Source organism: Nymphalis io, chromosome 21 (assembly GCF_905147045.1).
Source record: "Nymphalis io chromosome 21, ilAglIoxx1.1, whole genome shotgun sequence".
Lineage (NCBI taxonomy): Eukaryota > Metazoa > Arthropoda > Insecta > Lepidoptera > Nymphalidae > Nymphalis > Nymphalis io.
The window spans coordinates 5,955,518-5,969,767 of record NC_065908.1 but is presented as its reverse complement, the minus strand read 5'-3'; the positions used below and the strand labels follow the sequence as shown (position 1 = coordinate 5,969,767).

Here is a 14,250-nt window from a genome sequence, read left to right as displayed (position 1 = left end):
ATATTCCGGATCATTTACGTGCAGGTAAATATTGCTTTGCAATTATGTTTTATGATAAAATCTACGAAATTTTCTTCGTAATAAGTTTATAACTACGCTGCAATATTATATCTTTCATTATTTATTTAAAGCACTGTTGCAATTCTGTATTCACTCATTACTTTTTTTTTTCTATATAAAAATAATTAAGATGAAATTTAATTAAACCGAAACTGAAGACTAGTACTAAATTAATTACTTAACATGCTCGATGTTTACATTCGTAGTTCATGGCCATTTAATAGTGTCCAAGCTACCATTACCTGTCTCATTCTAACGTTTGTTTCATTTAATGAGTCATATATTTCTCTCTTTCGCACAATGATATAAAGCTAAAGCGCTTCGACATTGCTTCTTGCGAATATATTAACCGTCGTCGATAAATTTGCAATAAAATATTTTCCTTTCTTTATCAGTTATAAATAAATTAGTTGAAATTATACTTTACAAATAAAGAGAAATAAACAATTGGCTTAGTGATTAAAAAAATGGATATAAGGGGAAAATAGATAGAAGCTTCCGTTAATAAGATAAAAGCGAAAAAAAATAAAAAAGCAATAGTAAAGAGTTGTTTACTTTCCTTGACACTGTACACGTGAATGGTACAAATAAAAAAAAAAAGCATCGCATCGCAATGGTAATTAAAATAGAAATTAGAAAATGATGTACTTTCACGTAATTGATGGTAGTGCGAGTGGATAGGCGAAACTAATTATGCAGAGTGCATCACACTCGGCTAGATATTATGTGAACGGTGCACGCTCTTCTTATACATACACATACATACATACATACGCTACTGACTGAAATCGTTAACTTGTCTTGTTAACTATTTACGAGTCGGTGTTAATTTGATTATGTAACATATTTGAAATAAGAATATGATTTCGTTTATGTGGGTTAGGTTTTTTAATGTGTGCGTAGTAATGTTTGAGTGACGCGTTTTTGACACAAAAAGTTTCACTAGTGTCGAGTTGCGCATGCGCTGTAATTATAAATTGATATAAACAAACGATGTTGTATAAGGCATAGTCAGTCAATGAGTAATAAAATACATTATTTTATTAATAAATCAAATAATGTAAATAAGATATTTTTAAGAATTCGGCATTTAAGGTATACTTTATTGTTACTTAAGATCATTATGCATGCCGTAATTGCTCTACTTGTATAATAATTATATAGGAAACTTCATCAGAATATGTATTAAAAGTTCATTTTAATAATGTACTAATTATTTCCTAAATTATATTAAAAAAAAAACTTATTCTTACTTTCCACGTTTTCGTAAACAAAAACAAAAAAACATAATTAACACACGAGGGTCATGAAAATTAAACAATATGCAAGAAGTTCAACGCTGTATAATAAATTTATTTATCATATAAAATCAATGGTTAATATGAAAGTGATATTGTGTCTTTGTTCGTCTTGCTTTCACATTTCAACGCCTTAAACAATTATCGTGAAATGAGGCAAACGGATAGATTGATGAACAAAGACCGATATATAAAAAGTAAGTAAAAGTAAAATGAGATAGCTATGAAGAAAGAGAACGTGGATAGAAACCGAAGAACGCGGGTTCAAATCCGGCAACACATCACTGAATTTTCACTAGATAAATTTATGTTTTTAATTTTATCTCGTGCTCGGCGGTGAAAGAAAAGATCCTGATGTTATTGTCGGTGGTCATTACGGTCAGAAAACTCTCACCGGCAGTGGGACACATTAATGGGTTGTTACTTAAAAAAAAACAACGAAGCAGATGAACGCTATTTAAAATATTATATTCAATATGTTCATTAATCTAAGAATTATCGAATTTAGTATGTTTTAAGAAACTTGAAACTTGTAGCTTTGGCGCACCTTGGGAGAGGCCTATGTTCAGCAGTGGACAACGATTGGCTGTTGATTGATTGATTGATAAGAAACTTGGACAGTCGAAAGGCATGCACAAAAAAAGTAGTCAATAAATATAATAATTTGACGATATTCGACGCTAGCAATCCTAGTATTATAATAAAGGACAGAGTTATAGTTACGTAAGATCTTATTATTTTATATTAAGGTATTGTATTGGATTTAATCCCACTCTACCGCCAAACACCAATACTTTGTATTGCACTCACATCACGAGACGAAGGTCATCATATTTCATGGTTTCGTGGGTGGCAGCGAATAAAGTTGTTTATATTTCTGATAGCTAGTCAATGCGAATGTGACCACTTACTATAGGTGGCTTATTTGTTCGTCTTGATTCATGAGCAAACAAACAATCATATACACGAGAATCGTTTAACTCACCGGCTCGACTCCAGCATCATCTTGTGTGGCCTGGAAAGAGAAAAGAAAAAACAATTAAAACAAAATATTTCAAAATTAAACAAAGCTCAAATTAAACTAAACGTTTTATAAAAAAAACCATATAAAATAGATTAATCACGATAAAAAATAACATTAAAAAAACTGTTGATAACAGTAACAAATTATATGTCATTGAAAAGGAAAACTTATAACAATGCAAGGCCACAGCAGAAGCGGAATAAAATCATAAATGTAAAACCGTTATTAAATAGAAAACTGAATGGAATCGGATTGGATAGACACGAAAGCAATCACGATAATCTTCGGAAGGTTGTAGCCGATACCCACCATTGGGTATTAATCGAAGTCCCGGCGGATTTCTGCCGTGTTATTTCGCGGCCCCTGAGGATATTCGATGATCGTCGATACCGAGAAACTATTACAGAATAATTTCGAATTTATATCAGTTAATATTTCGAAAATATCTCACATCGCTTAAAATAATAAACGATGAGTTATTATTTTCACTTGTCAAACGTTCCGCTATTTTATTCTTTAACTCGTAAAGTGTTAAGTATGTTTGAACCATATGATATATGATCTGTATCGCGAAGGCTTATCCTTGTAAGACCGCAAACAGACAGGACGTCTATTAATAAATCATAGGTTTCACATTAAAATTCTATTCCTGTGCATACACTCGCGACATACATACATACTGCCTTCTCATCTGTACAATTAAACGTCACTTCACTTTTAAGAGTAGAAATAATAATCACTTTGTCTATGACACTTAAAAAAATTTATTCCTTGATAAAATCATTATTATGTATGATATTTTTTTTTTGGTAAATTCTTTTTTACTAAAAATATTACTCATATCATCTAAAATATTGGTTGAAATCGTTAAACTAAGCGGCAAATTGTATCAAAGGTTTAAGGTGACCGTGTAATTTAATTTGGTAAGTATTAATACAGTGGTTAGCAAATGCAATTGTCGTGTCGTGGTTATAGAATATAACCACTCCATTAGATCTGACTGGTGTAATAAGAGCCAATTAGAGTTCTTCTTTGTATTAAACCCACCAGCAAAATTCCCAAGGGTTGGCGTCATGCAGCCAGCCTAGCCGTCTACCAAATCATTTTGCTTATAACCACACACTGCACCGACCTCAAGCAAACGGGATAAGCATGCTAGTTATAATTAAATAGCAAATGTAATTTTGTTTTCATTTCATAAACTTAACCGCAAATTTTCCTGTAGACATAATATGCGAGACCTTTGAAATACCCTTACAAAGTTTGGTCTATGTGTATTATTTTCAGAACGTTCACTATAAAAGCGCTCGTACGACGATTTTCTCTCGGGCTACGTGACATAATGTAAAATACAACATAAAAAGATATATAGCATATGTATGATTGAAAGTTCTTTGCATTCAAATAAAACTCCATTTACATGAATCGGATTAAAATCAAATCATAACATACATCTTCTTAATAATCATCTCTCGAAACCCAAAACATTTATCATACAAATAATTAAAGAATCACCTACATTACAAATTCGAGCTTACAACAAAGCTAATGATATTTAATTTCCAATGACGTTCGTGTTTATTTTAAGAAAATTAAAAATTCGAATCTTTTTTTTCCTCTCATTTATTTACATGATATACACTGACCTTTATATTGACAATAAATGTGATATGATTTCCGACGAGTATTATTCACATACGATAATAATAATATCAAATTTATTCGATAATGTTATTATCTGTTTGCAATAATTGGTCTTAATAATTTCACTGTTATCGGCTCTTCAAGGTTTCTGAGGTCATTTCTATATATTATATTACGTTACTTTCCATGGCCGTGCCTCGTCTTATCGCGCTTATCAACCGCATTATCAGCGACTTGAGGAGTTTCAACAGCTACCTCTGATATAATGAATATAATAATTTGAGTTTGTAATATCAGTCGCGTTAACATTTTTAATCTAGAAGAAGCTAGATTTTTTGTTATATATTTATAATATATAACAATTATTTTAGTTTATATTATATCACCAATAATGCATAAATTATAATTTATGGAATAAAATATATTTATTTATGGAATATGCTAATTATGCTTCAATATTTCATTTTCGAAGTATTACAATAAAAGTTCTCGCCAAACGGCTTTACTTGGTGGTAGAGCTTTTAGGGGTTGTAAACCAGTCTGGGTAGGTACCACCCACTCATCAAATATTCTACCACCAAACAGCATTGATGTCTTGCGGTTAGATGGGCGAGTTAACCAGTGCAACTACAGGCACAAGGGACATAACATCTTCGTTCCCAAGGTTGGTGTCGCATTGGCGTTGTAAGGAATGGCTAATATTTCTTACATCGCCATGTCTATGGGCGGTGGTGACTACTTACCATCAGGCCTATCTCTCCGTCTACCTACCTATATTATATTTTAAAAAAATCAAAGAAAGCTTTGTAAATATAGTAGGAAAGATGCAAATTGGGTTGTCGGGAAAATTCACGACAATTTTAATACGCAATTAATATATGAGCCATAGAGCAGGTCTTTTAAAATATGTATGTTTGCCATTTGTTTTCGAACATCTGATATATTCAAACCTGTTCTCATGCTACATACCGAAAATCAGCACAAACTTTCAGAACGTCTTAACATATATATGAAACATGCGTATTGTCTAACTCTTTACAATAATGGCTGTTGCTAGCAATCAAAGTATGATTTTTTTTAAATATTGAAAACATTATAAGAAAAGATTATATTCCGTAAAAGTATACTACTATACAGCTTGTCCGTAAAAAAATTGGCCGATGAACTGCGAAACGAAATTGAAACTAGACAGAATATTTTAGTAATATCTCCGACTTAGCATAGTTTCTAAATCTGCAACGCGATTTAAAAATTCCGTCTGCAAAAACAGAGCACTTGGACATACCGAATGAAATATCGTTTTGCAAATGGCTCTGACGTTTTTAAAAGAGTAAGGGTTTGATGCGAAGTGTACTCTTAAATATATGGATGAGAGGAAGTTGATCCTTAAAACCGGTATATATATAAGTAAATGAAGGTTTTTGTTACAGTACTTAATTGCTGCTACTAAGGGTTAGCATACACAATGCAAAAAATACGAGTATCAATTTTCTCATTTCAGGAACACTCGAAATTACAAGAAGATACACACACTAACGATTTGAAAATTTGCGCGGGAAAAGAGCTGATACAAATTTAACGCACCGCGATACGATACAGACTAAATTTGCACGAATATTATGTGTGGTATGGAGTCGAATGACAAGCTCACTCGTGCGTTTCTATTCATAGGATGTCGTGTTTTTTAGACTACTGTATATTTGCAGGTTTTAATATTTTATGTTGACAGACACTTTCATTGGTCTAAAAGTGGTTAGCGGTCCAATATTTATACACATTTTGATTTATCTTTTACGAGACAGTAACAGGTAAAGTAAGATTATAGTTATGTTGTTCATTAAATATGATCAGTTTAGAAAGAAGAGGAAATATACTGATGAAAATCGCGAGACATTTTATTCATATTGCGTGTAAGATCAAATATCGTCCACAGAATACAAGCCGTGACGGTGCGATTTTACCCTTACAAAGACTTTGCACTTTTTAAAGACCATAACACTTGTAAATAAATCTAGTAAATATATCTCAAACTTGAAGTCAAAACATATTTACATGTATATGATGCGAGAAAGAACGGTGCTCCGTGGTCACGTATAAGCCCTTTCTCATAAAGTCAATGTGCCTCATATAATGATTGTTAGAAAGTTCAAATATACCAACAATTTCATTCTTAAAAAATATAAATCCATCGTACTTCATAAACATTTGACCACGAACCGTTATTTCGTTTTGCGGTCGTCTTTCCGACGCTTTGTCTAACCGACATCTGTTTTTGTCACACGCTAATACTATTAAAACTATTAATTTAACAATTAATAAAAGTAAAGAAGCATGTACTGACTCGCAAATTATTCCTAATTGACATTATGTCCCCTGTGTATGTTTTGTACCATGTTTATTTATGATCAATGAAATAAATATTAATAAAAAATAAGCGATTCATATTTTATTCGAAAATAAAAATGCTTTGTGAAATTCATAACTTTAATACAGCTATGTGATTTAACATTGGAATATGCCTAAAAATTCTATGTTTACTTTACGTTTATCTCGTTGCAAACGGAAATATAAAAAAGAAAAAAAAATACTGTTACTAAAATACTATAAGGAACGCGAAGTTCTACATACATTAAAATATCGCTAAGAAACATTAAAAAAGTTTTTTTTTAATAACATATACGAAGCACGATTCATTAATTTCGTATCTTGATACTCACTAATCAATTAATTAATTTTATTGTATTTATGAGAAAACAATAAACAATTGTAAAATAAATAAAAAGAACCACAATTAGTATTGTAATAACACTCTGTGGTAGGGCTTTGTGCAAACCCCTACCACCCACACACACTGAGGGTAGGTACCACTCACTCATCAGATATTCTACCTCTAAACAGCAATATCGTATTGTTGGGTTTCGGTTTAAAGGGTGAGTGAGCCAGTGTAACTACAGCCATAAGGAACATAACAATTTCGTTTTCAAGGTCGGTGGCGTATTGGCATTTGCCCGCCGTCTACCAATATCATATAAAAACATTTAACAACAAATATAAAACAATAAAGCAATAGTTATAGTTTTAGTTAAATAGTATTTAAAGAGATTCAATGACCATATTATATAACAAAATTTATGAAATTGGCATCTTTTATGTAGACGGGACAAAATCAGGTAAAGGAAACCATTGGGTCGATCCTTTGAAACACAAAACATAAAACCATATATTAAAATAATACGATCAAATTGGAATAGTTATAGAAAACTATAATTTGTCAAAAGAAAATGATTTGTTGCCTATCGAATCGAAAAAGGATGGGTATAGATTCGTTTTTTTATGAAATAAATGAAAACATTAGAGTAATTTATTATAGAAGCTGTGACCGAGAATTTATTAAAAATATTGGATATTAATCTTCAGATCACATTTTTTGATAAACAATATCAATTTTATTTATCCCAATCATTATCTATTTATCCTTTCGCTTATTTATACGTTCAAGTGTGGCATATAAGCGGACAATCATACCGAATGACCGACGTATCGAGTTTATTATTTAATATTAATTATAATAGCATAATTAGTATATATAACAGTTCTACAAAACCGGCCTGGATAGAAATTCACTCATCTGATATTCTAATCCGGTAATATCAGATATTCTAATTCTGCACTGAATTTTTAATTGTGAGTGAATCAATGTAACTAAAGTCATAGAGTCGTAACAAAATGTTCAATATTTACATGCAAATGTTTATGGACGATGACGACCACTTCAATCAGGTCATTTTGCTCATCTGCCGCAACCTGGAACGGTTGAACATACCTAGAAGGTTGAATGCGAGATGATAGTGTGTTTATTATTATGTAACCGGTTGTACTTACATTAAACTTCCGATCCAATTTTATTAAATATAACAATGTATAATATTAGTAAAAACACATTCTGCTTTTCTCTGATTTTTAAATAATCGTTCATAAAACGTTGTAATTTTAATAAACATCTAATCAGAACGTTGTTATCATAAACACTTATTTTATCTAATAAGCTATCATATTCTTAAGATATGACAACAGTATGAATCTAAACTAATATTATAGATGCGAAAGTAACTCTGTCTATCTGTTCACGGCTAAACCACCGAACCAATTGTGATGAAATTTGATATAAAAAAGGTTTGAACCTCAAAGAAACGCATAACTCACACCTCCCCCTTCCCCTCACACTCGGGCGAAGCCGCAAGCGAAAGATAGTTATATATAAAAACAAATATATATTATCGCTCCGTAATATAATTTATTTATAATTATAGTATCGAGTACAGATTGATTCTATTTTTATTTTCCTTTTAATGTTTCATTGTTACGTTTTTTTATTTAGCTATAAAAATGTACCTATTCCATTTATTATTTTAAATGTTATCATTCCCTTTGACTACCCAGGGCAAGGCTTTAATGAAAATAAAAATATTAAAATTAATGTATGAACATGAGCACTTTTGTAATTTCTAATGTCATGAATGTTCAACGCGATGGCGTTATCAATTTCCGAATGTAGATATTATTAAAAAACCGGCAAGCAAAGTTAATTGCATGATTTCAAATAATCTTGTCATTGGTCATTAAAAACATAAGTAGTTATATATCATCTATCATATCTCACGGTAATCCGAGCAACAACAAAACACACTTTATGAAATGATTTATTTTTTTAATTAAAAAAAAAAACCGTTGATGACTAAAACGATGATGAAACGATGACAAGGCAGTTTACGTTATTTATATTTTGTAGCCTAAGATTTTAAAGTAAGTTTGAATCTCATTTATCTTTAGCCAAAGCAGCAGAATTTTTAATGCCAAACCAAGTCGACGCTAAAAAATAATGGAAGATTTAGAATAGCAAAAGAAATTCGAATAATACAGAATGCCGTAGTTTCGTTTGGAATTTAAAACGCGGTCACTAGAAATGTTTGCGCTGAAGAATGAATTCTTTCTTACTTCCTTTATACTGTATCTTAAAAGATAATTTTTATGATAATTAAAGTAAAGAATAATATAAATGTTCGTTGTCTCATAAAAGTGATGATGAATGAACATGGATAACTAGAACGACACACCCTCGTGTTAACGACGCACTTCGTACAGTAATTTTACAATATTTTATACTACGTCAAAAGACCGACATTTTCACCGAGAACCCAAGCATTTAAAGGCAAGACGAACATCTTTGTGAATTTATAAAGACTTTACAAAAAATAATAAAAAACTGAGATGTAGACGGAACGAGAGTGAACGATTTAAGAGAGAAAGTATTAACAAGACGATCTCACGTTATGAATGCATTCGAGTCTTCAACAATCAGTTTATTTTAGTTCTGAATCAAAATAAACCACACGAATAACATAAAATTGTTTTCCAACAGTTACTCAAACAGTATTTTTAAATAAGAAAAGTAGTTACGTCAAGCGAAAACGTCCATTAAAATAATATAAATGTTAGTGAGTGCACTTTAGTTTTAAGACGAAGTTAATGAAGGCATTGCAGGGTTCCGTAGATGGCAATAGAGATACATCAGCTCATTAGCAAGGCAAGCGTAGTCGCTGCTAAAGAGGCCAAGTGGTGCTAGAAGAAGAGATGATTTTTGAAACAGTGACACGAGTAACCTCAGTTGAAGAACCTAATTTAATTAATATTTAGCATTTTATACAAATTGTCTCATTTATATGTTGTTTGTTTCAATATTATAGAATTATCTCTCATCAATGATTGATCGCACAATCTAGGGCAAATATTCTGTAGTACCGAATTGTGAATATTATTTCATCTCTTCAATAAATGACCTATAATATATGTTTTTTATCTTTAAGGATTCCTAAAGAAACTTCAATTGGAAGCTGATCGGAATAAACAGTATCAGAATTGAACCGGTCAAATAATCTCTTGAAGACCATTTAAATAAGATCTCTCAGAGACAAAATGTGTGAATTTTTAACGTCTTTCGAATTTCAATAATTCCCTTTATTAATGTATAAGTACTATACTTGGCAATGAGTACCATTTAACATCATTTATATAAATTATTTGTTCCAAAGAACCATACAATGTGTTCCAGGTGCTGTGATTTTAATCTTAAATTCCGTGACATATGTAAATAGACCCTCAAAAACTTCACGTTAAGTATACCAGTTCATTATAGGATTAGGGTACGTATGGGAATGATAAACTTTGCTAAGTTCAACGCGACTTACGACTTGAAAGATGTTTATATGAGGCCATTTAATGGTCAGAGTTTTGTTTTTATTCTTCTGTTGTTTATAGTTTTCATATAATAGAATTATCATACCATTTAAGTTGTTTCAATATAGAGAAAAGTTTTGACAAAAGTCCTGTGAAATATTTTTGCCGTTGGGTGGGCTCCCCATCACCATACTGGTAACTTGGACTCTCGATGGCTGGATGTGCTTAACAAACATTCCTTCAGTCGGCTTTTACGACACGGGTTTAATCGGTTGGCCTTATTTTGCTCTGACGGAACTACATAAACGTATATATAACGTTTTATGTATATATTAATAAAATTAATAAGCCATATCGATCGTCCTACTTCAAACTACAGTCTCCAAAATACTTTACATATAATATATAATAAACGTGATACGTTTGATTTATTCGAAAAGATACTTGCCAGTTTTAAAGGCCCTGTTAATTTTTGTTCATTAGATTTAAGCTAGATCCGACTCCGAGGTCACCGTACTTCCTCTCTAAAAGGCAGAAATAAAGCTTGCATCGATGCCTTCTTATATAATCCTTTGGAAATTTCTGCATTTATAAGTTGTGTTCTACCATTGATTCAGGCGGGGAATCGACCATTGATTCCATTATTAACAGATTTTTAGTAAGAAGGTTACATATGTAGAATATGTGCAGAACCTAAGTTCAACAGCTGAAAATTCAAACTAGAAGTTAAGTTTGACATTAATTGTACTAATATTTCTTTGTGATTAACAAAGTTGATGAATAACCTTTTTTTTAACGCTAGAAAAACGCTTTACGCGTTTCCCCCATGGGAACAGTGGGGGGGTATGTGGGGCTCGCCGGTGTCCAAGGCGCCGAGTGCGCACCGAACATCGGAATACCCACTAAAAACCAGAGGTACCCTTTCCGTCTTAACGAGTAGCGCCACGGGATCGCTTTCGCATGCTACCGTGACGCTCTGACGGTGAATAAATAACCGCGTAATAAAAAATGTGGCAACTAGAACAGTATATATATATACTAAAACACATACAGTTCATAAAATATCAAAACTGATAAAGATTATTTAATTTATATATTTACTATTATTCGCATAACAAAATCTTTGCATGTTTTATTAAAGTTGAATTTTTTACGTGAACCTTCAGCAATACTTCGTCGTTGAGTTCTCTCGGTCATCTTATTAAAACTTTTCTATGCGTTTTGTCTTTCTTAAAAACAGCTTCAGACTTATAAAGAAGTATTGCAGATACAGTTTAATTAAAAATGTTAAGCAGTCAAACGTGACGAACATCTCAATAGGTTTCTTAAAACGAATTATTAAACATATACATGAATATAAATATATAGCTTTGTAAATACAAACATTTGTTAATCCACGAAACACGGTGTCAAATACATGGCTTATATTAAGATGACCAAAAAAACAGTAAAAAATTAATCCTTACCTATAATAAAATTCAATTCAAAAATAACTCTGAATGAATTGTATTAACTTTTAAATTTAATATCTATCCTATAATAACCTGTAATAAAACTTGAACAAATTCATATAAAATTGATTTTTTAAATGTCAATATGCATTTTAATCTGTTCAACAGCATTTTTTTTAATATGTATTATATAAAGCTGTAGAGTTTGTTTGTTTGTTTGAATGCGGTAATCTCATGATCCAACAGTTCGGTTTCCAATTTAGCATTTAATATCTCATTTATTTAGAAAAGTTATACTATTTTATAACATTACGTTTGAGCCCATGTGCAGAAAAGATTGACAGGGGTGTAGACGCGCGGAGTAGCTAGTATGAGTAAAACCGGCATAATAGAAAAGAGTCATCCCATCATGACCCGTGAGTGACATCGTCCATCAATCAATTGAGCAACTTAGTGGCTCAACCTGCCATTTGACGGCAAAATACCGACTTAACAGAAAATGTAGTCCTGAGGAAGGTTGCCGTCCGACTCTTAAGCTTACATATTGCGCCGACCCCATATTATGCATTTTTAAGCTATTATAGTATAAAACACTATATCATATTTAAATATATGTATATACAGTAAGTTAATATTTACTTATAATAAATTAAAAATGTGATTACAAACAGACTTGATGTTCAATCAGTTTTATCACCTTGGGCTCTAATAACAATACAATCAAGTATACAAAATTTCATTCGTTTTAATACATTAGATAAAAATAGATTGTGTTGCTCTTTGGTAATAAAAAACATGCAAACACATTAGAATAACTTAAGTCAAATTATAAACAAAATACAACAAAGGCATGGAAAGCACGTCTGTGGAGACATAATAATAAAAAATAAAAAAGGTACATCAATGAAATAAAGTTTTGTTCTTTCAAATAAACAATCTATTAGTAATCAAATTAGTTTTCTTGTCTTAAAAAGTGAATAAAATAAATGAAGTCAGCGTTTGAATAAAACAGAAGAATTTAGAACTGGCGCAGCATTGTGAAACAAAACAAAAACGTTACCTAAGCAACGTGAATTTGGTCAGATGATAACCTGATTGAACAGACACCATCTAGAACTAGTGGTGCTTTCCACTTTATACTATTGAACTTTACGCTAAATGCTATATAACATGCCACTCAGATATTGACGCTGTGCATTTTTTATAGATTCAAGAAACAAGAATTATACGGCTCTATAAAAGAGACACGCAGTGGACAGTGGTCAACCTTAAAAGTAAGTAATCCAATAACCGGATATAAGATTTCATAACACTACACAACAGTAAAAATTGGTCGTCTGCATGGTTCCACCGTAGTGATGGACTCACTCTGATTCTAAGGGTTTAAGGATTTCTATAGTTTAAATTCATATTAACAACTTGAGATATGCACGAATGTTAAACAAAATTAAATGTTATTGATCGACTATTTACTAAAATCTTTTCATCAATCTTGTTTCTTAAAACTATATGTATGAGACCACTTGCACTCAATATCTGAACGATCAACTTAAAACGTTGCATATATGTACGTTACTCTTAAGGCATTTAGTTATTACTTGATATGAGATTTCATTGCCTTAGTGCGTCGTCAATATGAATAAATAGAAAAACCGGTTTTTTGATTTGGACAAAATCTCATTGAATTGAGCAGGTGTTTGTAAGAATTATGACGATACTGGTTTATCAGCTGTCTTGGGCACGTACGTTTAATATGGGAAAAAAGATATTTCGATAGTTAGACGTTAGTTCAAGCTATTAATGGCCTGAGGTCTAATAACTCCTATCTATAAATTTATAAACACAAATTAAGCACATGAAAATTCAGTGGTGCTTGCCCGGGTTTGAACCCACGATCATTGGTTAAGATTCACGCGTTCTAACCACTAGGCCATCTCGGCTTTTATAATTCATCTCGTGCTTGACGGTGAAGGAAAACATCGTGAGGAAACCTGCATGTGTCTAACTTCATTAAAATTATGCCACATGTGTATTCTACCAACCCGCATTGGAGCAGCGTGGTGGAATAAGCTCCAAACCTTCTCCTCAAAAGGGAGAGGAGGCCTTAGCCCAGCAGTGGGACATTAACAGGCTGTTACTGTACTGTATAAATTTATTACTATCAGATTTCTTAAACAATTTGTTTTTAACAATTTGCACCGCAAATATCTCACCTGGTAATTCTCATTATATAAAACATAACTTCATCGGGAGACGATACGATCGCAGTATAATCATATTTGGACATAGACTGCGGCATTAAGTATACGATTTATGGGTTATTCGTTGAATGTCTTACAAAAAGTCAGACTATAGATTTATGTTATATATTTATATAATTATTGCCTTACTTAAAAATCCATAATGTATTCTAAGTTAGTAATACAGGTATGTATAACCGAACAGGCGTGTTCGCTTGTTGTATAGCGAGTACCGGTGTTACAAGACAGGTTATCAGCTGTCCCGCGACCTTGCCGGCTTCCCAATGCGCGTTCACTAC

The 14,250-nt window shown here is 31.9% G+C and overlaps 1 protein-coding gene across 1 annotated transcript in view; it reads right to left on the bottom strand.

The window, feature by feature from the left end:
* Positions 1-14,250, bottom strand: part of LOC126776747 (AF4/FMR2 family member 1) — a 220,122-nt gene that overhangs the window by 127,599 nt on the left and 78,273 nt on the right. The window contains exon 2 of the mRNA XM_050499476.1: positions 2,344-2,373. Within this exon, the coding sequence (XP_050355433.1) occupies positions 2,344-2,373 (30 nt within the window). The remainder of the gene's footprint in view (positions 1-2,343; positions 2,374-14,250) is intronic.